The sequence below is a fragment of the Cherax quadricarinatus genome, chromosome 63 (genome assembly GCF_038502225.1).
Source record: "Cherax quadricarinatus isolate ZL_2023a chromosome 63, ASM3850222v1, whole genome shotgun sequence".
In the NCBI taxonomy this organism is placed as follows: Eukaryota; Metazoa; Arthropoda; class Malacostraca; order Decapoda; family Parastacidae; genus Cherax; species Cherax quadricarinatus.
The window spans coordinates 11692416-11719590 of record NC_091354.1 but is presented as its reverse complement, the minus strand read 5'-3'; the positions used below and the strand labels follow the sequence as shown (position 1 = coordinate 11719590).

The following is a 27175-nucleotide window of genomic DNA, read 5'->3' as shown; positions in this document are numbered from 1 at the left end:
ATCATCAGAAGATAAATGGTGGAAGCTTGATATTCTATCCACTAACCATGGCTGTTTCTGACTGCTGCCTGAGAAAAGAAATAAGTTAAGATGATTGTAAACAGTAAAAATGTGTTCATAAACGATCGCACTATCGAGAAGAAATTTATATGAAAATTTGGTCCATCTTCAACCACTATTAAGTCAGCTGTTACTTGATAACAATCCAAGTTGTTACTTGGAAATAGTTCAAAGTGTTACTTCATAATGGCCCAAGTTGTTACTTGATAACAGTCCAATTTGTTACTTGATAATGGTCCAAGGTGTCACTTGATAATGGTCCAAATTGTTATTGGATAATGGTCCAAGTTGTTACTTGATAATCGTCCAAGATGGACCAGAACATTACTTTAAAAGTTTCCACTCCAAAGTGTACATTATTTGTAAATAGTTCCAACCAAAGTGTACTAGCAGCACAGCCAGGACTTCCATCATGGGCAGCCTAATAATCATGTGCTGAAAAAAAAATCCTCTCTAACGTGTGATTTTCATTATGAGAATTTTTTAACCCCTAAATGGTCCAAACGTATATATATATGTTCTCTCACCCAGCGCCCCGAATATTTTGAAAAATAATTTTTTTTTTCCACTGAATTAAAGAGAAAATTTTTCTAAGTGTTATAGGATTAAAATAAAAAAATTAGGGTTAGTACTTACTGAGATATGAGGCTGCAAAGTTGGCACTTAATGCTCACCTGACAGCAACATCATGTCCTGCCACCTGCAGAAGTGTTGCCGATATACCTTTATTCTCGTTTTTATATTTTATGTAATTTTTATTTTCTAGGTAGTAGGTTGGTAGACAGCAACCGCCCAGGGAGGTACTACCATCCTGCTAAGTGAGTGTAAAACGAAAGCCTGTAATTGTTTTACATGATAGTGTTACGAGTATGGCCATACCCGTTATATTTTATACTAAGATGTGCTCCTTTTTATTATATACATATATATAATGTCAATGCTAATATTGTTATATTATATTGTTAGGTGTTATAATAAGAACGTGAGTTTCATGTAGTGGGAAACTACTAGTTGGAGCGCCAGTTACTAGTTCAGGTACTGACGTCCCCCTCAGTCACATGACCAACCTGACGTTGGCTTACCACTCAGTGGTACCGTCAGTAGGTTCACCGCTCTCGCTCAGAGCAGGTTCACAGCCCTTGCTCTGAGTAGGTTTCCACACACTCTCAGAGTTTGTTCATACACTCTTCTGAGCACATTCAGGCACTCAGCCTTTAATATATTCCACCGCTCTAGAAGATTACTTAGTCCAAGACAACATGTACTTTTATGTATGAGAGAGAGAGAGAGAGAGAGAGAGAGAGAGAGAGAGAGAGCTAGCTAGCTTTGTATCATATACTAAGTTTTATATGGATTCTTTTATAATAAAAGATCGCATTTTATTTAGTCAGATCAGTCTCCTAATGATAATCCCCATATTGAATTGACATGTGTCTAAGGACAACTAGACGAGAGCTGGATTCAACGTCTTGTTACGGAAAGGGGCCAAAACAGGCCCATAGACATGGCCCCAGGTGTAACAATGGTAGGATTGCTGGTGTCTTTTTTTCTGTCTCATGAACATGCAAGATTTCAGGTACGTCTTGCTACTTCTACTTACACTTAGGTCACACTACACATACAAGTACAAGCATATACATACACACCCCTCTGAGTTTTCTTCTATTATCTTTCTAGTTCTTGTTTATTTCCTCCTATCTCCATGGGGAAGTGGAACAGAATTCTTCCTCTTTAAGCCATGCGTGTTGTAAGAGGTTACTAAAATGCTGGGAGCAAGGAGCTAGTAACCCCTTCTCCTGTATAAATTACTAAATTTAAAAAGAGAAATGTTCATTTTTCTTTTTGGGCCACCCTGCCTTGGTGGGATACGGCCGGCTTGTTGAAAAAAAAAAAAAAAAATTCTGATAATTACAATTTATTGTAGTTCTTGCCATTTCATAACCAATCTTTGTTATGACACTAATATTAGGTACTGAAATTGTACTTAAACTGCCACAAACACATTGACAGGTGGACATTTACACCTGTCTTGGTCATTTATTATTGTCGTCGTCGTCGGCGTCGGCGGGGGCGGGGCCGGCGGCAGCGGCGGGGGCGGGGCCGGCGGCAGCGGCAGCGGCAGTGGCAGCGGCAGCAGCAGCAGCAGCAGCAGCAGTAGTAGTAGTTCCCTTGAAGCAATGTGTAAGACAAGTGTCAGTGGCAAGCATCCAGGAAGGCAGTGATAAGATGAGATAAGGGATGACAGTTGATGGGTGCTAGTGAGGGTGCAGAGATAAGATAAGGGGTGACATTTGATGAGCTCGTATCTGTCTCTGATTATCTGTCTCCTCTCTGTCTTGTCTCTCTGTCTGCTTGTCTCTTTCCATCTCTCTGCTTGTCTCTCTCTCTATCTCAGAGAGAGCCACTGTGATCCAACAGGTATTCTTATGCATTATATCTACAAGCACAGTATAGCACTTTGGCCTTTTTAGGTTATCTTAGGTAATTTACACTATGTATAATTGTATTTGTGTGTACCTGTGAGACAGATAAAAAGAGACAGAGACAAATAGACAGACCCTAAACTTGGGGTTAACATCACTTTCCTCTTAAAAGGGGAGTGTTAATATGACATTACATCAGAGAATCCTTGGTGTTTGCCGCACTGTTTGCTCTAGCTGGTGCTCAATTTAACTGGCGCTCCCACAAGGTATTAAGTGGCCCCAGATTTTTTTAATATGGTACACATCTAGTGTTAAGACCCATTCTATGCTGACCAGGCATCTCGGGCCAATCCTGTGCCAAATTTGGAGGCAGGAAAAATAAAATGTATATATACATTTGGGGTGCTAGCGGTAAGAAAGTATATATACGTTTGGACTGTTTAGGGATTAAACAACCGTGCTTTTGTTGTCACTGCACAATATAATACAGTGAACATTAGTCACTAATTGAAAAAATAAAAAATATTTGTTTTTGAAGGGGCTTTAGCCCCCATCCCTCATGGCTGCTCTACTAAAAGGTATTCTGACTCTTTTTTTTTAATGTTTAGCAAAAATCACCATCACTGACATGCAGGAGAAAATGAGGAGATATGACAATTGCATAAGGGATCACAAGAGAATAAGATAAGGTAGATGAGGAAGATTTCTTAATGTTCCCAACAATAATGAAAGGCCAAATATAAAATGAGAAAAGCATGCAAGGAAATATTTCTTCATAAATATAGTAGTAGATTATTGCAGTGTGAGCCAGTAAATAGTAAACAGTTAGGATTCCAACTTACAATGTTCCACTTTTATGACACTGGCACTTCGGAACAAATTGACTTATGAACATGGACTCATTCTTTTGATATACAGGACTTCTTACAATTTAAAATATTTAAGGTTTATTTATAAATATATTTTTTTCAGTTACTTTCTTCTACCATAAGCATTCATATTTCGGGTATGTTTTTTTTAATGGATGTATGTATAGAGAGAAAGCATCTGTTTGGTAAGCACTGCTTAAGAACAGTGGAACTAATATTTATAATTTCCATAAAGCTAAATTAAAAAAAATCTTGGTTAGTTTTTACCAAATGCATTCATACTTTGTATATATACATTTTATGCATGTATAGAGCCCCCACATTTGTTTGATAGAGATTGGTCAAGAACTCTAGGTTTAATATAGTACATGATTTTCAAAAGACTGGAGTTTACCTGGAGAGAGTTCCGGGGGTCAACGCCCCCGCGGCCCGGTCTGTGACCAGGCCTCCTGGTGACTGTGGTAGCTATCAATATCTGACAAGTCCAATAGCTGCTACCCACATACTGGCCGTGCAGGAAGGAGGGAGCGCATCACACCATCTCTCACTCAATTACACTAACCACTACCTCTCTCCCCCTCTTCACTAATGCTCCAGGATTTGAACTGACCTGAGTTCACCCTCAAGTGTTGATCATACAAATGGCTATATGACTTGCACATGGCATCTGTAAATGTGAATACTAAGTACATCCAAGATGGTTACAGACAATACATGTACCAACACATGACACTTACTCTACTGACACCTGCCCCTACATACACATTGTACAGTATATTGTGGCTCTGTTCTGTTTATAAAATAATATTTAATACTGTTTATAAGTGAATAAGGAGAGTAATGACTATACAGTGGTCCCTTGAGTTATAATATTAGTATGTTCCAGAAGATGTATTGTACCTCAAAAACCAAAATGTACATGGTTTTATGGTAATTCATTCCAAGACTTGGGAAGTGCAACTTTTATTGTACCTTGAACTTTCACACTTATAAATATAACTTGCAGGCACTGTCTCCCTTCACCTGCTTCTCTTATCCACAACCGCAACAGTCTTTCTATCTCTATTATAATTTCTCTGCTCTTCTTCACTAGCTTAGATTCATCAACTACTTTATTATTCATTATTATTTCTATTTGCTTGATAACAGCAGAGATGGTAGTGTGTGGAAAGCCACATACATGCACTAATTATTTGCTTGATCTTCAGAGAAATGGCATGTTGACTGTACACTGTAGGGGCCATGATAGCTTGGTAATGCAAAAGATGGTGCAATTATATAACAAATGAATTATGAAGGGTAAATAATCCAGAGATATTGCATGAAACACCTGTGATAGCTTAACCCTTTCAGGGTCGACAGGCCCTCTCAGAAACTTGTTCTCAGGGTTGCCCAAATTTAAAAAAAAAAATTATTTTTTCTCATGAAAAGATAGAGAATCTTTTCCCGATCATAATGACACCAACAGTATGAAATCTGATGGAAAACTTACGGAATTATGCTCTCGCGAAGTTAGCGGTCTTGACGATGTTTACGCATCAGCGATTTTGCCCACTTTGAGCCCTATTTTCGGCCAATTCCACTATACTAGTCAACAAAAATCATGAATATTTTGCTAGAACTCCATTTGTTTTATCGAATGAGTGCAAGAAACCACCCATTTACCGATTACAACTATCCAATACAATGGTCAGAATTTAGCAATTTTGCCAATTTCACACAAATTTCAAAAGATGCCAATTTCCAAATATGTAGGGTCCAGAATTAACAAGAAAGACATTCCTGGCACTAAAATGACATTTCCTCTGTTCATTAGTCACGTCCCAACGCCCCTCTTACATTCTTTTGCTTTCCAATTTGAATTTTTATTCTCACAAAAAAATAGAAGATTTACTGTTATGCAGACTACTGCATTAGTGTAAAAAATGGTATAAATAATATCGGGGCACTTGTGAAAGAATATTAGACTCACCAGTTGACGTGTATTGGACGCTTAGCATGATTTGTTTACTTTTGAACTTTGGTAAAAATCAAACATTTCTGCTACTTTGAGCTCAATTTCAAGGTACTTTTCATTGTAAAATCAGTTAAAATCATCTCAATTTCTATAATATGTCTTCCATTCTATAGAATGAGACCAGGAAAACTAGAACACAACAATAAATACCATACGAAAATACAGTGCAAAGTCGCTGTTTTAAACCAAAAACATGGTCAAAGTTTTTTTTCTCTCATTACACACTGTGTGCTGCAGGATTTTTTTTATACTGCACACACTGACCACATAGATCCATTCTTTCATATGTAGGCCTACCAGCTTTCTCTCCCTAGATTTGAGGGCGCTAGAATTTGGGTGTACTAGTACAGTGGACCCCCGCATAACGGACGCCTTGCATAACGGACAATCCGCATAGCGGACGCTTTGATCACTAAAATTTTGCCCCGCATAGTGGACAAAAACCCGCTCAGCGGCCTTCGTCCGAGACGCGTCCAATGTGCGGCCTGAGCCACGCTCACATGTTCCGCGGGTGGCATTGTTTACCAGCCAGCCTCCGCGGTAACATCCAAGCATACAATCGGAACATTTTGTATTATTACAGTGTTTTTGGTGATTTTTTTCTGGAAAATAAGTGACCATGGGCCCCAAGAAAGCTTCTAGTGCCAACCCTACAGGAATAAGGGTGAGAATTACTATGGAGATGAAGAAAAAGATCATTGATAAGTATGAAAGTGGAGTGCGTGTCTCCGAGCTGGCCAGGTTGTATAATAAACCCCAATCAACCATCGCTACTATTGGTGGTACAGCTGCTGCTGCTGCTGTATCACCGTCAAATGCTGCTGCACTGTCAGCTGCTGCTGCTGCTGTACCACCGTCAGCTGCTCCTGCTGCTGTAGTACCGTCTGCTGCTGCTGTAGCATCATCTGCTGCTGCTGTAGCATCGTCTGCTGCTGCTGTAGCATCGTCTGTTGCTGCTGTAGCATCGTCTGTTGCTGCTGTTCCACCGTCAGCTGCTGCTGCTGCTGTAGCATCGTCTGCTGCTGCTGCTGCTGTAGCATCGTCTGCTGCTGCTGTAACATCGTCAGTTGCTGCTGTAGCATCGTCTGCTGCTGCTGTAGCATCGTCTGTTGCTGCTGTAGCATCGTCTGCTGCTGCTGCTGCTGTAGCATCGTCTGCTGCTGCTGTAACATCGTCAGCTGCTGCTGCTGCTGCTGTAGCACCGTTGTTGGTGTGGCTTATTGAGAATACCAAGAAACAATTAACCCCAGAGGATTTGCCACCCAGGATAGCCCAAAAAAGTCAGTGTCATCGAAGACTGTCTAACTTATTTCCATTGGGGTCCTTAATCTTGTCTCCCAGGATGCAACCCACACCAGTCGACTAACACCCAGGTGAACAGGGAAAATGCCTGGAACTAGTGCTCATATTGGTGAATTTAGAGCCAGCAAAGGTTGGTTTGAGAGATTTAAGAATCGTAGTGACATACACAGTGTGATAAGGCCTGTTCTGGAAGAAAATACCAAACAGGACCTACAGTACTCAGGAGAAAAAGGCACTCCCAGGACACAGTGTCTCATCAGTCATTGCTGCATCTTCAATAAAGGTAAGTGTCATTTATTCTTCATTTAGTAGAGTAGTACACGCACAATATATATTGTGCATGTACTACTCTACTATTGTGCATGTATCCTTCTCTTTGTGTGTAGGAAAATGTATATTTCATGTGGTAAAATTTTTTTTTTCAAACTTTTGGGTGTCTTGCACGGATTAATTTGATTTCCATTATTTCTTATGGGGAAAATTCATTCACATAGCGAACATTTCGCATAACAGCCAGCCCTCTTGCACGGATTAAGGTCGCTATGCAGGGGTCCACTGTACGTCAAAAACCCTGGTGCGTAAGCCGTACTAGTACGGCCGAAACCCTGAAAGGGTTAAAAGTGAAGAATAAACAATGAACTGTAATACAAACTCTGCTATTGGCAGGGACATTCAGCACTGTTGCTGACTGGCTGCTAAGCCACCCTCCTAGACCCCCATTCCCATTGGTGCACATGCTGTCTAAGAGGCAAGCTACCACATTACTGGTTGGCTAACGTATACTCACACATGCTGATCATAATAATAATAATAATAATAATAATAATAATAATAATAATAAAACAATAATAATAATACAGTAATAACAATAATAATAATAATAATAATTAGGTAGTAGGTTGGTAGACAGCAACCACCCAGGGAGGTACTACCATCCTGCCAAATGAGTGTAAAACAGAATCCTGTAATTGCTTTACATAATGGTAAGATTGCTGGTGTCTTTTTTCTGTCTCTTAAACATGCAAGATTTCAGGTACGTCTTGCTACTTCTACTTACACTTAGGTCACACTACACATACATGTACAAGCATATATATATACACACCCCTCTGGGTTTTCTTCTATTTTCTTTCTAGTTCTTGTTCTTGTTGATTTCCTCTTATCTCCATGGGGAAGTGGAACAGAATTCTTCCTCCGTAAGCCATACGTGTTGTAAGAGGCGACTAAAATGCCGAGAACAAGGGCCTAGTAACTCTTTCTCCTGTATAAATTACAAAATTTAAAAAGAGAAACTTTCGTTTTTCTTTTTGGGCCACCCTGCCTTGGTGGGATATGGCCGGTGTGTTGAAAGAAAGAATAATTTCTGTAGGAAGTAGGTTGATAGACAGCAACCGCCCAGGGAGGTACTACTGTCCTGCCAAGTGAATGTAAATGGAAACCTTTAATTATTTGTACATGATGGTAGGATTGCTGGTGTCTTTTTTTCTGTCTCATAAACATGCAAGATTTCAGGTATGTCTTGTTACTTCTACTTACACTTAGGTTACACTGCACTTGCATATTTTTTTTTTTTTTTTTTTTTTTTTTCAACAAGTCGGCCGTCTCCCACCGAGGCATATAAATACACACCCCTCTGGGTTTTCTTCTATTTTCCTACAAGTTTTTGTCCTTATTTCCTCTTATCTCCATACGAAAGTGGAACAGAATTCTTCCTCTGTAAGCCATGTGTGTTGTAAGAGGTGATTAACATGCCAGGAGCAAGGGGCTAGTAACCCCTTTTCCTGCATACATCATTAAAGTTAAGAAGAGAAACTTCAGTTTTTCTTTTTGGGTCACCCTGCCTTGGTGGGATACGGCTGGTTTGTTGAAAGAAGAATATTTCTACAAGTACATGATACAACTATTACAGACTTTACTGATATCATTGGCATACTACTGTATACAGAAACTGAAGTTAATCTTGTTCCCAAGGATGCAGCCCACAACAGTCATACCATTATATGCATACCATACCTCAAATTTTTCGTCGCAACTCAAAACTAAATTCCTTTGAGGGCAAATTGTAACTCAAAATTATTGTAACTCAAGGGACCACTGTACTGTAAATCTTGGGTAAATATTCTTGGTTAAAGAAAGAGGAAGTTAGATATGGAATATGGCTCAGGAATGCATCTCTGATATTGTGTTTATAGGAAAACAGGTTTCAGGTTCAAAATAACTGATTTATGAACAATTTCAAGAACATATTAACATTATACAGGAGCAAGGGGCTAGTAACCCCTTCTCCTGTATACATTACTGAAATTAAAGAGAGAAACTTTTGTTTCTCTTTTTGGGCCACCCTGACTCATAATAATAACATAATAAGTCAAGGACTTAAGGCATAATATAACCACTAGAAACTTTAAAGAATTACGTGAGCTCTACTCCTGTAGCTATTATAACCAAATGGAAATTCCAAAAGGGTAATAACTTGCGGGGCAGCAAAGCTGTCGTCACTGTTGGTATCAAACTAAGGTGAGCTTGCACAAAATAGCAATATAAATGCAGTACTTCCCAGAAACCCCAGGTTGCTTTAGTTATTCAGTCTAGTACATGAGAGATATTAGCAATCCATCTTGACTTTGAACAGAGAATCTGTGTCATACATACAGCAAGTACAGTGTCCCTCATGTTATACTGCAGAAGAGTATCAGACATGACAGTTACATTAATCAGTAAGGTCAAACACTTAATTTTACAAAATAAAACTCATCAATACACTTTGCAAACCACACTGATCACACATGGCAAGTGCATATTGCATATACAGAATTACCTATAGCAATAGGATATCCCATTAAAGTGAATTTGCATCCAGCAAATCTACATAAAGTGAAGGGAAACCTGTAATAAGTATATCATATTAAGAAATGATAAACAGTGATAAGCTGACTGCCTTTTCCTAGCAAAATTGTTTTAACATCCTCAGTATAATGCATATATAATTAATCATTTATACAGATTTCATATTTATAAATAAAGTGAATCCAAGAGACATGATTAGTATCTTTTGTAGAAACAATATGGGCCATACAGTATTTTGCAATGTTTTGAAAGCAACAGTTATTAAATTTACTTAAAGACTGCAGTGCCTTGTATCATATGAGACTATGAAATATGATTATGTATTTAATGAGTAAAAAGACAGAATACCATAACTGGAACAGTACGCAAATTAACCCACATGTAGGAGACAAACTTAAGTCAACGCTTTGATCTGACTCGGACCACTGATAGTAACACTGATAAACATGAAGGGAAGGAAGTCAGAATATATATGAACTGGGGGCAAGGGATAGGAGTTCTACTATTATCATTCTAATCCCTTGCCCCCCTCTCTTATATATATAGTCTAGCTCATTTCCTCTTGCATTTCTGTGTGTGACCAGTTAAGAGGTCCAAGTCAAACTGAAATGTCATCATTAGTTTCAGTCTCATACATTCAGGCTATCCGTTTATATCTTAATGTGAAGCACTGGAGATTATACTATTTTATAAAATTGATAATATGTAATTAGACTGCAGTCCTCTACTTAAAAAATATTAATACAAAATTTTATTAAATTAAACAAAATTGTATTTCTTCACAATAACCTACAGTATATGTGTATAATAACATATAAAGACAAATGAAACAAGCAGTTGGCAGCTGATAACCAAATCAACACAAACATTTGTTTCTCTGAGTCAGCAACATCAAAGGTATTTATAAGTATGATGTCAAATTATTCATAATTATGCATTTACCCTCTTGCTCTCTGCATGAGAAATTGAAATGATTTAACCTAAAAATACATAAAAGAAGAATCAGGAATAGTACAAAAAATTACTTAGGACATAGAAACATCCTTCCAATGACATGAACATAATTGTAAAAAAGGCAATAATGTAAGGAATAATTACTTGAAAACATTGACTGAATGTGAATATCCTGTGTGACATTGCTCCTGGGGGCATGAAAATATACAGTACCAAACATTTTCCTTCACAGGACATTATATATAAACATTCATATCAAAAATTCTCTCTCTAAGGAGCATCCAGTTAGTCTGGCACCATGGTGCACTAAATACAAAGAGTAACATTATGTACTGAAAATCCTTGAATTGTGGAGCAAAACTTATGAGCCTGCAAGTTACCTAGGTGCAACTAAGCATGTTGTTTGAATTATTTTTATATTATGGGAAAGCACTCAACCCATAGGGGTCATACAGCACCTGCAGAACGGAAGGCAATCAGGTTTGACAAAAAGGAGAGGGCAGCTCCAGTTTCTTAAATCAAGAACCCATTGCTAGCATCAAAGCACTGACTTTGAAGTACTCAAACTGTTACATTTAGTCTCCTGGCAGGATCTCAACCCATGATAATGGGTGATGGCATACATGTGGAGAACCATTTTATTACAATTGAGATTTACTTAAAATTCTTTTCCTTAGGTTGCTGATGTAACAGTACTGCAACAAAGAATAATCTAAAATTTATAGTGATAATACGAGCTATCATCACACGCTGTAAGGCAGTGGGCTGGCTGGCAATATACATAGTTACTAACATACACAATATTGCAAGCAGTGGACTGGCAGGTGATTACTTTGAAGTTAACCAACTTACAGATAAAGCATGACTACTGTATGCTCCATTAATTCTGACTGGCTCTGTCAAGACCAAGTTGCATCACACTTAGAAAACCTGTGTTTCACATGTCTTTGTATACATTTTTTTTTCATTTAAAATATAGAAAATAAACCCAAAACACTTAATTTTCACCATTTTTTCACTTATAAGCATTTCATTATGGCTAACTTTTGAGATAAAAGGATATTTATCTCATAAAAGAATATTATGAACGACATCGATGAGACAAAACTTTTGTAACACGAACCAATTTAAAAATAATTGTGATGTGTAAATAAAGTTTTAACAAAACACTAAGTCATTTACCTTGTTCACAAAAAAAAGAGAAAGAAATCTTTTTTGACTGCTTTACTCTTCTCCTTCACTAGCTGGCGAACCTTCTTCACTTTCAGATATACTCGAGACATCATCATTTTCAGCTGAAATAGGCACTTCTGGCACTTCTGGGATGCCATTTGCCTTCAGCTTCATTTTTAACTTCTTCAGGTGCTTTAGCAACGTACCATACTGAAAACGACCTCGTCTTTCTCCAAAAGGGTCCTGAAAATTAGTACAGTGTTGTCAAGCATACTGAACATTACTATAGAACAATAATGACTATGAAGAAAAGCTGTACTGAAATGTTAAAATTTGTATAGAGCTGTATCATAATTTGACAAAGCTCTACTCAGAGAAAAACACTGCTTCAGCAAAAGATGTTCTAAAATGTGTATCTTTTCATTATTGTCGGCAGTTCACCATTCATATCAAAAAATAAGGAGTGTTTAAAACTAAAAACAAAAGCTATCATTAAAATGTATTTTTTCTGGTCATTACGTTTAATTTTTAACGTATTTCCTTCAAACTATATTCTTGCAAAGTTTCCTACTTCTACTGGCAAACCTGAATTAAAGAAGCCCTATTGAACATTGCTCTGTTGAACAAAACTATGTATTGTATTTCACTCTTCTATATGCATAAAAATCTTTAAAAAGGTTTTCTTATCAATAGATCTTAATAATAGGGCAGTGCAATAAGTCCAGCGGCCCATGCTGCATATATCCTACTCACTAACAACCATTTCCATTCATCTCATAATAGCTTAGCAAGAGAAGAGCACTGTAGTCATTTATTATTGATATAATCATGGTAAATGCAGCAGCGAGGAGACGGTTGGAGGCAGCGGAGATGTCCTGTTTAAGGGCAATGTGTGGTGTAAATATTATGCAGAAAATTCGGAGTGTGGAAATTAGGAGAAGGTGTGGAGTTAATAAAAGTATTAGTCAGAGGGCAGAAGAGGGGTTGTTGAGGTGGTTTGGTCATTTAGAGAGAATGGATCACAGTAGAATGACATGGAAAGCATATAAATCTATAGGGGAAGGAAGGCGGGGTAGGGGTCGTCCTCGAAAGGGTTGGAGAGAGGGGGTAAAGGAGGTTTTGTGGGTAAGGGGCTTGGACTTCCAGCAAGCGTGCGTGAGCGTGTTAGATAGGAGTGAATGGAGACGAATGGTACTTGGGACCTGACGATCTGTTGGAGTGTGAGCAGGGTAATATTTAGTGAAGGGATTCAGGGAAACCGGTTATTTTCATATAGTCGGACTTGAGTCCTGGAAATGGGAAGTACAATGCCTGCACTTTAAAGGAGGGGTTTGGGATATTGGCAGTTTGGAGGGATATGTTGTGTATCTTTATATGTTTATGCTTCTAGACTGTTGTATTCTGAGCACCTCTGCAAAAACAGTGATAATGTGCGAGTGTGGTGAAAGTGTTGAATGATGATGAAAGTATTTTCTTTTTGGGGATTTTCTTTCTTTTTTGGGTCACCCTGCCTCGGTGGGAGACGGCCGACTTGTTGAAAAAAAAAAAAAAAAAAAAAAAAAAAATAATCATGTGCAAGCCCTAAATCCATAGGGCACACACAGCACCTGAGAAATGTGATGCAATTAAGTTTGTGCCAAGGAATGCAAGAGCAGCTCCAATACCTTGGATTAATGACCCTTGATCAGCATCAAGGCACCCCCTTGAAGAGTCATTATGTCATGTTTCATTTGTTTCGATGGTGTGTAAAGGTAGAAACTTAAAAGTGAAAACAGACAAGTGTAAAGTGATGAGGGTATCAAATGATTTTGATTAAGAAAAACTGGATATCACATTGGAGGGAAAGGAAGTTAAGAGTAATTAGGATAGTGAGGGCAACAGATAAATTTAGTAATTAATGCATTATCATCTTACATGTTCCAACATACTCACATCCATTGTCTGACCATCTCTGTGCTTATTCTTTTCACATATTTCAACATAATGGTCATAATACTCCATGAATGAAGCCTGCATAACATTGAGCAGGTCTGGAGGAGCAGTAGTGTTGCCCTCCAGCTGTTGTATGACAGCAACCCTGATGGACTCATGCATGATAATGGCATTATAACGTTCACTGTCTCCAATGTTATGCTCCTGAAAAAGAAAATACATATTAACCATTGTTAAACAAGGACCATGGCTAACATAAATATGGTAATATGTATCTCTAAATGATGGTAGGAGTGCTGGTGTCTTTTTTCTGTTTCATAAACATGCAAGATTTCAGGTACATTTTGCTATTTCTACTTACACTTAGGTCACACTACACATGCATATACAAGCATATACATATATACACACTCCTCTGGGTTTTCTTCTATTTTCTTACTAGTTCTTGTTTATTTCCTCTTATCTCCATGGGGAAGTGAAACAGAATTCTTCCTCCGTAAGCCACGCGTGTTGTAAGAGGTGACTAAAATGCCAGGAGCATGGGGCTAGTAACCCCTTCTCCTGTACATAACACTAAATGTAAAAGGAGAAGCTTTTGTATTTCCTTTTGGGCCACCCTGCCTCAGTGGGATACAGTCAGTGTGTTGAAAGAAGAAGAATCTCTATATCATCTGACAATTTTTTTTTTATTTTTATAGTTAATAAAATCATTTTTATAAAAAATCATTTTATTAACGCATCGTTCATTTCCTACCGAGGCAGGGTGACCTAAAAAAGAAGAAACACTTTCATCATCAGTCACTCTATCACTGTCTTGCCAGAGGTGTGCCTATCCTACAGTTCAAAAACTGCAATATATCTCCACCCCTCTTTCAGAGCACAGGCACTGTACTTCCCACCTCCAGGACTCAAGTCTTGCTAACCAGTTTCCCTGAATCCCTTCATAAATGTTACTTTGCTCACACTCCAACAGCACATCTAGTCATAAAAACCATTTGTCTCAACTCAGTCCTAACACGCTCCCTCCAAACTGATATCCATTCTTTCATTACCTCAGTTTTTTGTTATACCCATCACCTTGCTCTTTCCTATGTTCACTTTTAATTCCCTTCTTTTACATACCCTTCCAAACCCATTAACCAACCCTTGCAACTTCTCTCCAGAATCTCCCAACAGCACAGTGTCATCAGCAAAAAGCAACTATGACAAGTCCCACTTTGTTAGATTCTTTATCACTTAATCCCACACCTCTTGCCAATACCTGAGAATTCATTTCTCTTACAACCTCACCTATAAATATATTAAACACCCATAGTGACATCATGCATCCCTGTCTAAGGCCTACTTTTACTGGGAAATAATCTCCCTCTCTTCTACATACTCTAACCTAAGCCTCACTATCCTCATAAAAACTCTTGACTGTTTTCAGTAACCTACCACCTATTCCATACATTTGCAACATCTGCTACATTGCTTCCCTATCCACCCTATCACATGTTTTTTTCAAATCCATAAATGTAACAAAAACCTCTTTACCCTTATACATGAAATCCCTGTCCTTAGTCAACATTTAACAGCTCCGTAAAATATTCCCTCCTTTCTAATACAGCCTCTCATCACTTAGCGATGTACTCATTTACCGACGACTCAGACTTACAACGGGCTCTCTGACTAGTATGCATATCTAAATAATGTATATTAATGCTGATTTCTTCTATTTTGTTTATTACAACATACAGTACACTGCTGTATAAACATTTAAAAATATACAAAAAAAGTTATAAATGATGCAAAGGTGACATTAAAACAATATCAAAGATGGTTGACACAAACCCACTACCATTATACTAGGCTCCTTGCTTAGCGACGAATTCACTTACTGACATGGTCTTAGGAACGGAACTCCATCATTAAGTGAGGAGATGCTTTATTTCCAACTCCCCCCAAAAAAAGAAGAAACGAAGGTTTTTCTTTTTACATTTAGTAATTTATACAGGAGAAGGGATTACTAGATCCTTGCTCCTGGAAATTTTAGTCACCTCTTACGACATGCATGGATATTTATAGAGGAAGGATTCATCTCCAATCCCTCATGAATTATTATTTCTTTCTCAACAAGCAGGCCCCCTCTCACTGAGGTAGGGTGACCCAAAAAAGAAACACTTGCACCATCATTCAACACTTCTGCTATGATTCACACATAATCACTGTCTTTGCAAAGGCTCACAGATATGACAGTCTAGATGTCATTCCAAACAGCCAGTATCCCAACCCCCTCCTTTAAAGTGCAGGCACTGTACTTTCCACCTACAGGATGCAAGTCCGGTTAACCAGTTTCCCTGAATCCCTCCACAAAATATTACCCTGCTCAAACTCCAACAGCTTGTTAGATCTCAAAAACAATTTGCCTCCATTCTCTAACACGCTCACACATGCCTGCTGCATGTCCAGGCCCCTTGCACATAAAACCTCTTTTACCCCCTCCCTCTATCCTTTCCTAGGACAACCCCTACCCCTCATCCCCTCCACTACAGATTTATATGCCCTCCAAGTCATCCTATTTTGCTCCATCCTCCCTAAATGACCAAACCACCTCAACAACCTCTCTTTAGACCTCTGAATAATACTTTTTGTAACTCCACACTTCCTCCTAATTTCCACATTACAGATTCTCTGCATAATATTTGCACCAAACATTGCCCTTAGACACGACAGCTCCACTACCGCCAGCCTCCTCCTTGCTACAGCATTCACAACCCATGCTTCATACCCATATAAGAGCGTTGGTACTACTATACTCTTGTACATTCCCTTCTTTGCCTCCATGGTTAACACTTTTTGTTTCCACAGATACCTCAATGCACCACTCGCCTCATTTCTTTCATTGTTAACCTCATCCTTCATAAACCTATCCACTGATAAGTCTACTCCCAAATACATGAACACATTCACTTCTTCCATACTCCCTCCCTCCAATGTTAAATCCAATTTTTCTGTTCCTAACTCATATGATATCCTCATCACCTTATTCTTATCTATGTATTACTATTATATGTACCTGGAATGGTAGAGGTGATGAGGGAAGAATGTTCAATAAGGCTGGGTACTGATGAACTGGGTACAGTCTCTCCTCACTTATTGACAGAGTTCCGTTCCTAAGACCACATCGGAAAACTAATTCGTTGCTAATCGAGGAATCACTCCTTACTGACACTTAAAAAGTGTCACCACCCAAAATTAAAACATTCAGTTTTATGTTTACTGGGAAATTCCTTTCAATTTGTTTATTATTAACGGTAATACAACATGAAATAGGTCAATGATTTACTTCAGAGATATTCTAGGAAACGCATGCATAGCCGATTACTTGGGACAAAATTTTTTTTGAGAAAATCGCACTTTTCTCAGTCTTTGCATAGGATAAGAATGATTTTCTACAGTTACCCTTCAGGCACATAGCATGTAACATTTTCTGTAATGGTCACGGTCACTTTTTTATCCCTCCCTGCCCTCCACCCTTCAATACCTCTCTAAATAATGTCAGTTTTTATTAATTTGGGCATCGTTATCATGCTTCTACATTATTTATCTTATATTACAAGTGCATCCAAATGCGAGTTTTTCCAGATATGAGTAGCTGCTTGGTCGATTTTTTGCTTCCAGATGCGAGCAAAATTTCCAGATGTGTGCGGGGCTCAAGGGAGGTTCCTTGATGCTGGTGAGGGGCTCTTGCTCTTGATTTAAGGAATTTGATCTCGGTTGTTTGTTGGACTATCTTATTGAAACTTAGGCGATGTATGATGGAAAGATGTTTCTTAACGTACACCATAAATAACAGAGTTCGCTTCTCAGCCATTAGCCTCCCTTTAGCGGTATGTTTTTGTATGGTTTTTATGGTTGTATTCTCGTTTTTATAGTCTCTTTTGATAGACTGGAAGATATACTAAAGAAATAGATACGATTTTGATTGGTTTCACGACGAGAAGTACCTTGAAATTGAGCTCAAAGAGGCAGAAATGTTCGATTCTTTGGCAATGTTCAAGAGTAAACAAACGATGTCACTGTCCAATACCTGTACGATTGGCACTGTCCCTCAACCTTCACATATTGGAAAGCTCTTCAACATGCTAGCAAAAGTGGGAGCAGACATCATGAGATAGCAGTGGCAGACAACATGAAGCAGTAGTGGTAGACAACATGAAGCAGCAGTGGCAGACATCATGAAGCAGCAGTGGCAGACAACATGAAGCAGCAGTGGCAGACAACATGAAGCAGCAGTGGCAGACAACATGAAGCAGCAGTGGCAGACAACATGAAGCAGCAGTGGCAGACAACATGAAGCAGTAGTGGTAGACAACATGAAGCAGCAATGGCAGACATCATGAAGCAGCAGTGGCAGACAACATGAAGCAGTAGTGGTAGACAACATGAAGCAGCAGTGGCAGACATCATGAGGTAGCAGTGGCAGACAACATGAAGCAGCAGTGGCAGACAACATGAAGCAGCAGTGGCAGACAACATGAAGCAGCAGTGGCAGACAACATGAAGCAGCAGTGGCAGACCTTGTACCTTGAAAACAACCTTGTTGTACCCTGATAACAACAATGGCCACTGTCACCACCACTAGCCACATATGTAATGACATTTATTTTATTCATTCTAGTGTATATATCATCTTTCTATGCTCTTAATATTGTTTATTATGACATATTAAATGAATTCTGATAGATAAATAAGCCTTAGAGCTGATATTAGGGAAATTATTGAAGTATTTTGTCGTGCCTGAAATTCCACTGGAACGGATTAATTCCATTTCAATAAATTTAAATGAGGAAAATTGACTCTGCAAACGAGCAAATCCAGATGCGAGCAAGGTCACGGAATGGATTAAACTCATAAAAAGAGGTTCCATTGTACCTAATACAGTGGACCCTCGGGTAACGATGTCATCGGATAACGAAAAAATCAGATAGCGACACGTTTTTGTGTCAAAATATTGGCTCAGTTACTGAAAAAACTTGGTTAAGTATATTCATCCCGAACGTGTCCACATGGTCTGAGCGGGCCCAGCCACTCCATGTACAGCTAGTGTGCCATTGTTTAAAAGCCAGGGAAGACGATTCCACACGTTCATGCGGAATATTTTGTATTATTCCATTGTTTTTAGTGCTTGTAACTGCTAAATAAGCCACCATGGGCCCAAAGAAAGCTTCTAGTGCCAACCCTGTATTGTATTGAATCCGCAAAAGAGATCGCAAAATGCGAAAGTGAAGTGCGTGTCTCCGAGTTGGCTAGGTTATATAACAAACCCCATTCAACCATCATTACTATCTTGGCCAACAAAAAGGCAATCAAGGAAGCTGTTGTTGCGAAAGGTGCAAGTATGCTTACAAAACAGCGATCGGAAATACTCAAAGATGTGGAGAGACTGTTGTTGGTGTGGATCAACAAGAAACAATTATCAGGAGATAGTGTTTCTCGGTCAATAATATGTGAAAAGGCAAGGCAGTTGTATGATGATTTAATTAAGAAAATGCCTGAAACTAGTGCTGATGTTAGTGAATTTAACCCTTTCAGGGTCCGTCCCGTAGATCTACGGCTTTACGGTGAGTGTCCAAACCGTAGATCTACGCCATGAGCTCAGCTCACTCTGATAAACTGTGAGTGGTACATTTGGGCCTAGATATGAGAGAATACATCTATGTGGTATGTGTGCACCACATAAAACAGATCCTGCAGCACACTGTGTATAATGAGAGAAAAAAACTGAAATCATGATTTTTCGATTAAAACAGCAACTTTGCAGTGTTTTTTCGCATGTTTTTTATAGTTGTATTTGCGATTTCTTGGTCTCATTTGATAGAATGGAAGACATATTACAGAAATAGAGATGATTTTGATTGGTTTTAGCACTGGAAATGGCTTGAAACTGAGCTCAAAGTAGCGGAAATGTTAAATTTTTGCCGATATTCAAGAGTAAACAAACGACCTCACACGTCTAATACACGTCAGCTGGTGGGTCTAATATACATTCACAAATATGGTGATGATATATATACAATTATTACAGTATTGCATAACAGTAAATCTTCTATTTTTTGGTGTGAATAAAAATTCATTATGTGAATAAAAAATCAAAATGGAATTTATTTGTAAAGCCTCAAAATATAACTAATGAACAGAGGAAATGTTAGTTTAGTGCCAGGAATGCCTACATTGTTTATTCTGGACCCTATTTTGAAATTGGAATATTTTGAACTTTGTGTTAAATTGGCCAAATTAACAATTTCCGATCACTTTATTTTGTAGTTGAAACAGTTGACTTGGCGATTTCTTGTGCTCAATCGATAGAATAGAAGTAATACTAGTGAAATAGCTAAGAATTTGGTTGATTGGAATAATGTAATTGGCCTAAAATGGGAGTCAAAGTCGGCAAAATCGCCGATTCGTAAATATCGCTGACACATCAAAATTCGCGAGAGCATAATTTCGTCAATTTTCCACCAAATTTCGTACTTTTTGTTTTATTACCTTCACAAAAAGATTCTCTACGATTTCATAAGAAAAAATAACAAATTTTTTTTTTTAAAATTCTTGGACACTGGTGCGTGACTCCAGATTTGGGCCTTGGACCCTGAAAGGGTTAAGGCCAGCAAAGGTTGGTTTGAGAAATTTAAGAATCATAGTGGAATGCACAGTGTGGTAACACATGGTGAGGCTGCCAGTTCTGACAAAAAAGCAACTGAAAAATATGTGCAGGACTTTAAGAGGTACATAGAGGCTGAACAATTAAAACCCCAACAAGTGTTCAATTGTGACAAAACAGGCCTGCTTTAGAAGAAAATGCCAAACAGGACCTACACTACTCAGGAGGAAAAGGCACTCCCAGGACACAAGCTTATGAAAGACAGGCTAACTCTCATGTTTTGTAGTAATGCTAGTGGGGATTGCAAAGTGAAGCCTTTACTCGTGTATCACTCTGAAACTCCCAGTGTTCAAGAAAAACAGTGTCGTCAAGACTAAATTGTGTGTGATGTGGAGAGCAAACAGTAAGGCATGGGTCACTTGGGGCATTTTCCTCAATTGGTTCTATGACATATTTGGCCCCAGTGTGAAAAAATATCTCCTGGAAAATAAATTAGAACTCAAGTGCCTCCTGTTAATGGACAATGCTCCTGCTCATCCTCCAGACTTGGAAGAGCAAATTGTGAGGGAGTTTAGCTTCGTCAAAGTTAAATTCTTGCCCCCTAATACCACTCCTCTCCTCCAGCCCATGGACCAGCAGGTCATTTCAAATTTCAAAAAACTGTACACCAAAGCAGTGTTTCAAAAGTGTTTTGAAGTAACTTCAGACACTGATATGACCCTTAGAGAGTTCTGGAAGGATCACTTCAGTATTCTCAGTAGCATAAACCTTATAGGTAAGGCTTGGGAGGGAGTGACTTGCAGGACTTTGAACTCTGCTTGGAGAAAATTGTGACCAGAATGTGTACAAGAGAGGGATTTTGAAGGGTTTGGGGGCTGACCCTGAGGAGCCTATGCCAGTTGTGGAATCTACTGTGGCATTGGGGAAGTCCATGGGGTTGGAGGTTAGTGGCGAGGATGTGGAAGAGTTGGTGGAGGACGACGATGAAGAGCTAACCACTACAGAGCTGCAAGAGCTTGAGGTGCAACAGCAACAGCCCACAACTCAGGAATTTCCTTCAGAGGAGAAAGAAGAGAGATGGAGGAAGTTGCCTTTGTCAAAGATTAAGGACATTTGTACAATGTGGACAAAGGTGCAAGCATTTATGGATGAACATTACCCTGACACAGCTGTTGCAGGCCATATTGGCAACATGTACAATGACAATAGTGTGTCCCATTTTAGGGAAATCTTAGAGAGATGCCAGAAACAGAGCTCTCTGGACAGATTTTTGGTGTGACAGGGGTCTAGTGACTCTCAAGCTGGTCCTAGCAGCATTAAAAAACAAAGAGAGGTAACCCCAGAAAAGGACTTATTACCTAGTCTTTATGGAAGGGGATTCCCCTTCCAAACAGTTGTAAACTCCTCCATCCTCTGCCCTCCTCCCATCTCATCACTCATCAATAAGTCCTCAATAACGGTGTCATTTCAGTATTGTTTATTGTGCATGTCTCACTGTTTTCTGTGTAGGGAAATGTATACTTCATTTAAAAAATTATTTTTTTTAATACTTTTGGGTGTCTAGAACGGATTAATTGAATTTCCATTATTTCTTATGGGAAATTAATTCGGACAATGAAAAAATCGGTTAAAGACAAGCTCTCTGGAACGGATTAATGTCGTTACCCAAGGGTCCACTGTATTATTCTTTAATAAATATAATAGGTAGATAACCTTTGATAGTAATAGTATAATTATACAATATTTTATATGGGAAATCATGAGTTACTGAAACACTGCTCACTTCTCCCTCTGCTATAGCTCTGCCCACTTTGTAACGATGCCAAATGGTGAATGAAATACACATATTAGAAAGAAAAAATAAAATAAAAATTAAACTCCAACTTGATAACTTTATTTTAATTTGCATAACTCTTATATAATACAAAAAACAATAAAAAAAGTAAAGGCTTATAGTCATTTTACAAAAACTATTATGGCACAGCGAGTAATATACATGTACATCTGAATGTGTAGTAAATTTTCAGATTTTTTTCGTTTTTTTAAAAAAGCACTTTAAATTTTTCTAATACATAAATTCACCATCTAACATCGTTACGAAGTGGTAGGAGCTATAGGAGCAAGGGAGAGGCCAGTGGAGCATTCAGTAGCAGGAGATAGCATCTCTCAAGCGATCATATGTGAAAAGGCTAGGAAGTTGCATGAGGATTTAATTGAAAAAATGCTTGCAACTAGTGGTGATGTGAGTGAATTTAAAGCCAGCAAAGGTTGGTTTGAAAGATTTAAGAATCGTAGTGGCATACATAGTGTGATTAGGCATGGTGAGGCTGCCAGTTCGGACCAAAAAGCAGCTGAAAAATATGTGAAGGAATTCAAGGATTACATAGACAGTGAAGACTTGAAACCTGAACAAGTGTTTAATTGCGACGAAACAGGCATGTTTTGGAAGAAATTGCCAAGCAGGACCTACATTACTCAGGAAGAAAAGACACTCCCAGGACATAAGCCTATGAAAGACAGGCTTACTTTTCTGATGTGTGCCAATGCAAGTGGTGATTGCAAAATGAAGCCTTTATTGGTGTATCACTCAGAAACTCCCAGAGCGTTCAGGCAAAAGAATATCCTCAAGGCTAATTTGTGTGTGCTGTGGAGGGCAAACAGTAAGGCATGGGTCACTAGGGAATTTTTCTATGACTGGTTACACCATGCATTTGCCACCAATGTGAAAAATTACCTAACTGAAAAGAAATTAGACCTTAAGTGCCTCCTGGTATTAGACAATGCCCCTGGTCATCCTACAGGCTTGGCAGAGCAACTTTCTGGGGACATGAGCTTCATTAAGGTCAAGTTTTTGCCTCCTAATACCACTCCTCTCCTGCAGCCCATGGACTAGCAGGTCATTTCCAACTTCAAGAAACTGTACACAAAAGCTGTTTCAAAAGTGCTTTGAAGTGACCACAGACACTCGATTGACTCTAAAAGAGTTTTGGAAGGATCACTTTAATATCCTCAATTGTGTAAACCTTATAGGTAAGGCTTGGGAGGGAGTGACCAAGTGGACCTTGAACTCTGCTTGGAAAAAACTGTGGCCAGAATGTGTAGACAAAAGGGATTTTGAAGGGTTTGAGGCTAACCCTGGGAATCCTATGCCAGTTGAGGAATCCAATGTGGCATTGGGGAAGTCCTTGGGGTTGGAGGTTTAGGGGAGGTGTGGACGAGTTGGTGGAGGACGACAATGACGAACTAACCACTGATGAGCTGCTAGATCATCTTCAACAGCAAGAGGCCAGACCTGAGGAAACTGCTTCGGAGGAGGGGATAGAGAAATTGAAGAAGTTGCCTACTTTAAAGATTAAGGAAATGTGTGCAAAGTGGCTTGAAGTACAAACCTTTTTTGATGAAAATCACCCTAACACAGCTATTGCAAGCCGTGTTGGCAACCTGTACAATGACAATGTTGTGAACCACTTTAGGAAAGTCATAAAGGAAAGAGAGGTACAGGCCTCTATGGACAGATACATTGTGCGACAGAAGTCTAGTGACTCTCAAGCTGGTCCTAGTGGCATTAAAAGAAGAAGGGAAGTAACACCCGGAAAAGGACTTGCTACCTCAAGTCCTAATGGAAGGGGATTCCCCTTCTAAACAATAAGTTCGACACTCTCCCCTCCTCCTAATCCATCAATCACCACCAGATCTTCATTAAAGGAGTGTGTCATGTATTCTATTGTTAGTAGAGTACTACAAACTGTGCATGTCTTCTTCAGTTTGTGTGCATTAAACTTACTATTTCATGTGGTAAAAAAAAAATTTTCATACTTCTGGGTGTCTTGCACGGATTAATTTGATTTCCATTATTTCTTATGGGGAAAATTGATTCGCTTTTCGATAATTTTGGTATACGACGAGCTCTCAGGAACGGATTAATATCGAAAACCGGGGTCCACTGTATGTAGTCTTGGAGACTGCTTGATGCTAAGATGCATCACTAACCCCTTTACAATGAACTTCTTTTGTAGTTCTTCCATTTTCCTGTTTTTTCCTCTTGGAAGAGGAAAAACAACAGGAAATTTGTACAAATATTATAAGAGGAGCAGAGTATATGGAGAGCAAAAGAAAGGTGAAGAGAGTGCTGAGAGAGTGCAAAAGGAGAGCAGATGATAGAGTGGGAGAGGCACTGTCAAGAAATTTTAATGAAAATAAGAAAAAATTTTGGAGTGAGTTAAACAAGTTAAGAAAGCCTAGGGAAAGTATGGATTTGTCAGTTAAAAACAGAGTAGGGGAGTTAGTAGATGGGGAGATGGAGGTATTAGGTAGATGGCGAGAATATTTTGAGGAACTTTTAAATGTTGAGGAAGAAAGAGAGGCGGTAATTTCATGCACTGGTCAGGGAGGTATACCATCTTATAGGAGTGAAGAAGAGCAGAATGTAAGTGTGGGGGAGGTACGTGAGGCATTATGTAGAATGAAAGGGGGTAAAGCAGCTGGAATTGATGGGATCATGACAGAAATGTTAAAAGCAGGGGGGGATATAGTGTTGGAGTGGTTGGTACTTTTGTTTAATAAATGTATGAAAGAGGGGAAGGTACCTAGGGATTGGCGGAGGGCATGTATAGTCCCTTTATATAAAGGGAAAGGGGACAAAAGAGATTGTAAAAATTACAGAGGAATAAGTTTACTGAGTATACCAGGAAAAGTGAACGGTAGGGTTAAAATTGAAAGAATTAGAGGTAAGACAGAATGTAGGATTGCAGATGAGCAAGGAGGTTTCAGAGTGGGTAGGGGATGTGTAGATCAAGTGTTTACATTGAAGCATATATGTGAACAGTATTTAGATAAAGGTAGGGAAGTTTTTATTGCATTTATGGATTTACAAAAGGCATATGATAGAGCGGATAGAGGAGCAATGTGGCAGATGTTGCAAGTATATGGAATAGGTGGTAAGTTACTAAATGCTGTTAAGAGTTTTTATGAGGATAGTGAGGCTCAGGTTAGGGTGTGTAAAAGTAGGTCTTAGACAGGGATGTGTAATGTCTCCATGGTTGTTTATATTTATAGATGGGGTTGTAAAAGAAGTAAATGCTAATTAGGGTGTTCGGGAGAGGGGTGGGATTAAATTATGGGGAATCAAATTCAAAATGGGAATTGACACAGTTACTTTTTACTGATGATACTGTGCTTATGGGAGATTCTAAAGAAAAATTGCGAAGGTTAGTGGATGAGTTTGGGAATGCGTGTAAAGGTAGAAAGTTGAAAGTGAACATAGAAAAGAGTAAGGTGATGAGGGTATCAAATGATTTAGATAAAGAAAAACTGGATATCAAATTGGGAAGGAGGAGTATGGAAGAAGTAAATGTTTTCAGATACGTACTTGGGAGTTGACGTGTCGGCGGATGGATTTATGAAGGATGAGGTTAATCATAGAATTGATGAGGGAAAAAAGGTGAGTGGTGTGTTGAGGTATATGTGGAGTCAAAAAATGTTATCTATGGAGGCAAAGAAGGGAATGTATGAAAGTATAGTAGTAACAACACTCTTATATGGATGTGAAGCTTGGGTGGTAAATGCAGCAGCGAGGAGACAGTTGGAGGCAGTGGAGATGTCCTGTCTAAGGGCAATTTGTGGTGTAAATATTATGCAGAAAATTCGGAGTGTGGAAATTAGGAAAAGGTGTGGAGTTAATAAAAGCATTAGTCAGAGGGCAGAAGAGGGGTTGTTGAGGTGGTCTGGTCATTTAGAGAGAATGGATCAAAGTAGAATGACATGGAAAGCATATAAATCTATAGGGGAAGGAAGGCGGGGTAGGGGTCATCCTCGAAAGGGTTGGAGAGAGGGGGTAAAGGAGGTTTTGTGGGCAAGGGGCTTGGACTTCCAGCAAATGTGCGTGAGCGTGTTAGATAGGAGTGAATGGAGACAAATGGTACTTGGGACCTGACGATCTGTTGGAGTGTGAGCAGGATAATATTTAGTGAAGGGATTCAGGGAAACCGGTTATTTTCATATAGTCAGACTTGAGTCCTGGAAATGGGAAGTACAATGCCTGCACTTTAAAGGAGGGGTTTGGGATATTAGCAGTTTGGAGGGATATGTTGTGTATCTCTATACGTATATGCTTCTAAACTGTTGTATTCTGAGCACCTCTGCAAAAACAGTGATAATGTGTGAGTGAGGTGAAAGTGTTGAATGATGATGAAAGTATTTTCTTTTTGGGAATTTTCTTTCTTTTTTGGGTCACCCTGCCTCGGTGGGAGACGGCTGACTTGTTGAAAAAAAAAAAAATTGTGGGTGAGGGGCATGGATTTCCAGCAAGCATGTGTGAGCATGTTAGATAGGAGTGAATGGAGATGAATGGTTTTTAGGACCTGACAAGCTGTTGGAGTGTGAGCATGGTAATATTTTGTGAAGGGATTCAGGGAAACCAGTTAGACAGACTTGAGTCCTGGAAATGGAAAGTACAGTGCCTGCACTTTAAAGGAGGGGTTTGGGATATTGGCAGTTTGGAGTGACTATCTAACTGTCGTATCTGGGCACCTCTGTAAAGACAGTGATTATGTACGGTTGGGCCCCACTTTACGGCATTTCGCTTTACAGTGTTCCGCTAATACGGGCATTTCAAATTATGACCAAAACTCGCTACATGACTCCCCCCACCTATGTGTACTTGTACCTAAATAAACTTACACACTGTGCTGGCATGAAGGTACACATTAAAATCACTTGGTGTCTCTTATTAGTCTTCAGGATGCCATAATAATGATAATACAGTGGACCCCTGGTATTCGATGGCATCGGTATTCGATAAATCTGGTATTCGATGCATTATATCGCAAAAAAAATTTCCTCGGTATTCGATACAATTCGTACGAGACCTGTCCACGTGTGGCCTGAACTGCTCCGTGTGTGCCAGTGTTTAAAAGCCAGCCAGTGTGCGCGCATCTAAGGATACATTTGGTAC

General features: G+C 39.0%; 1 protein-coding gene across 1 annotated transcript in view; it reads right to left on the bottom strand.

Moving 5' to 3' along the window:
• Window positions 1-6680: 6680 nt before the first annotated feature.
• LOC128698199 (ubiquitin-conjugating enzyme E2 Z) overlaps window positions 6681-27175 on the bottom strand; it is an 82679-nt gene continuing 62184 nt past the window's right edge. Inside the window, exons 5-6 of the mRNA XM_053790331.2 lie at window positions 13578-13781; window positions 6681-11888 (exon numbers count right to left, since the gene is read on the bottom strand). Of these exons, the coding sequence (XP_053646306.1) occupies window positions 11697-11888; window positions 13578-13781 (396 nt within the window). The 3' untranslated portion in view covers window positions 6681-11696. The remainder of the gene's footprint in view (window positions 11889-13577; window positions 13782-27175) is intronic.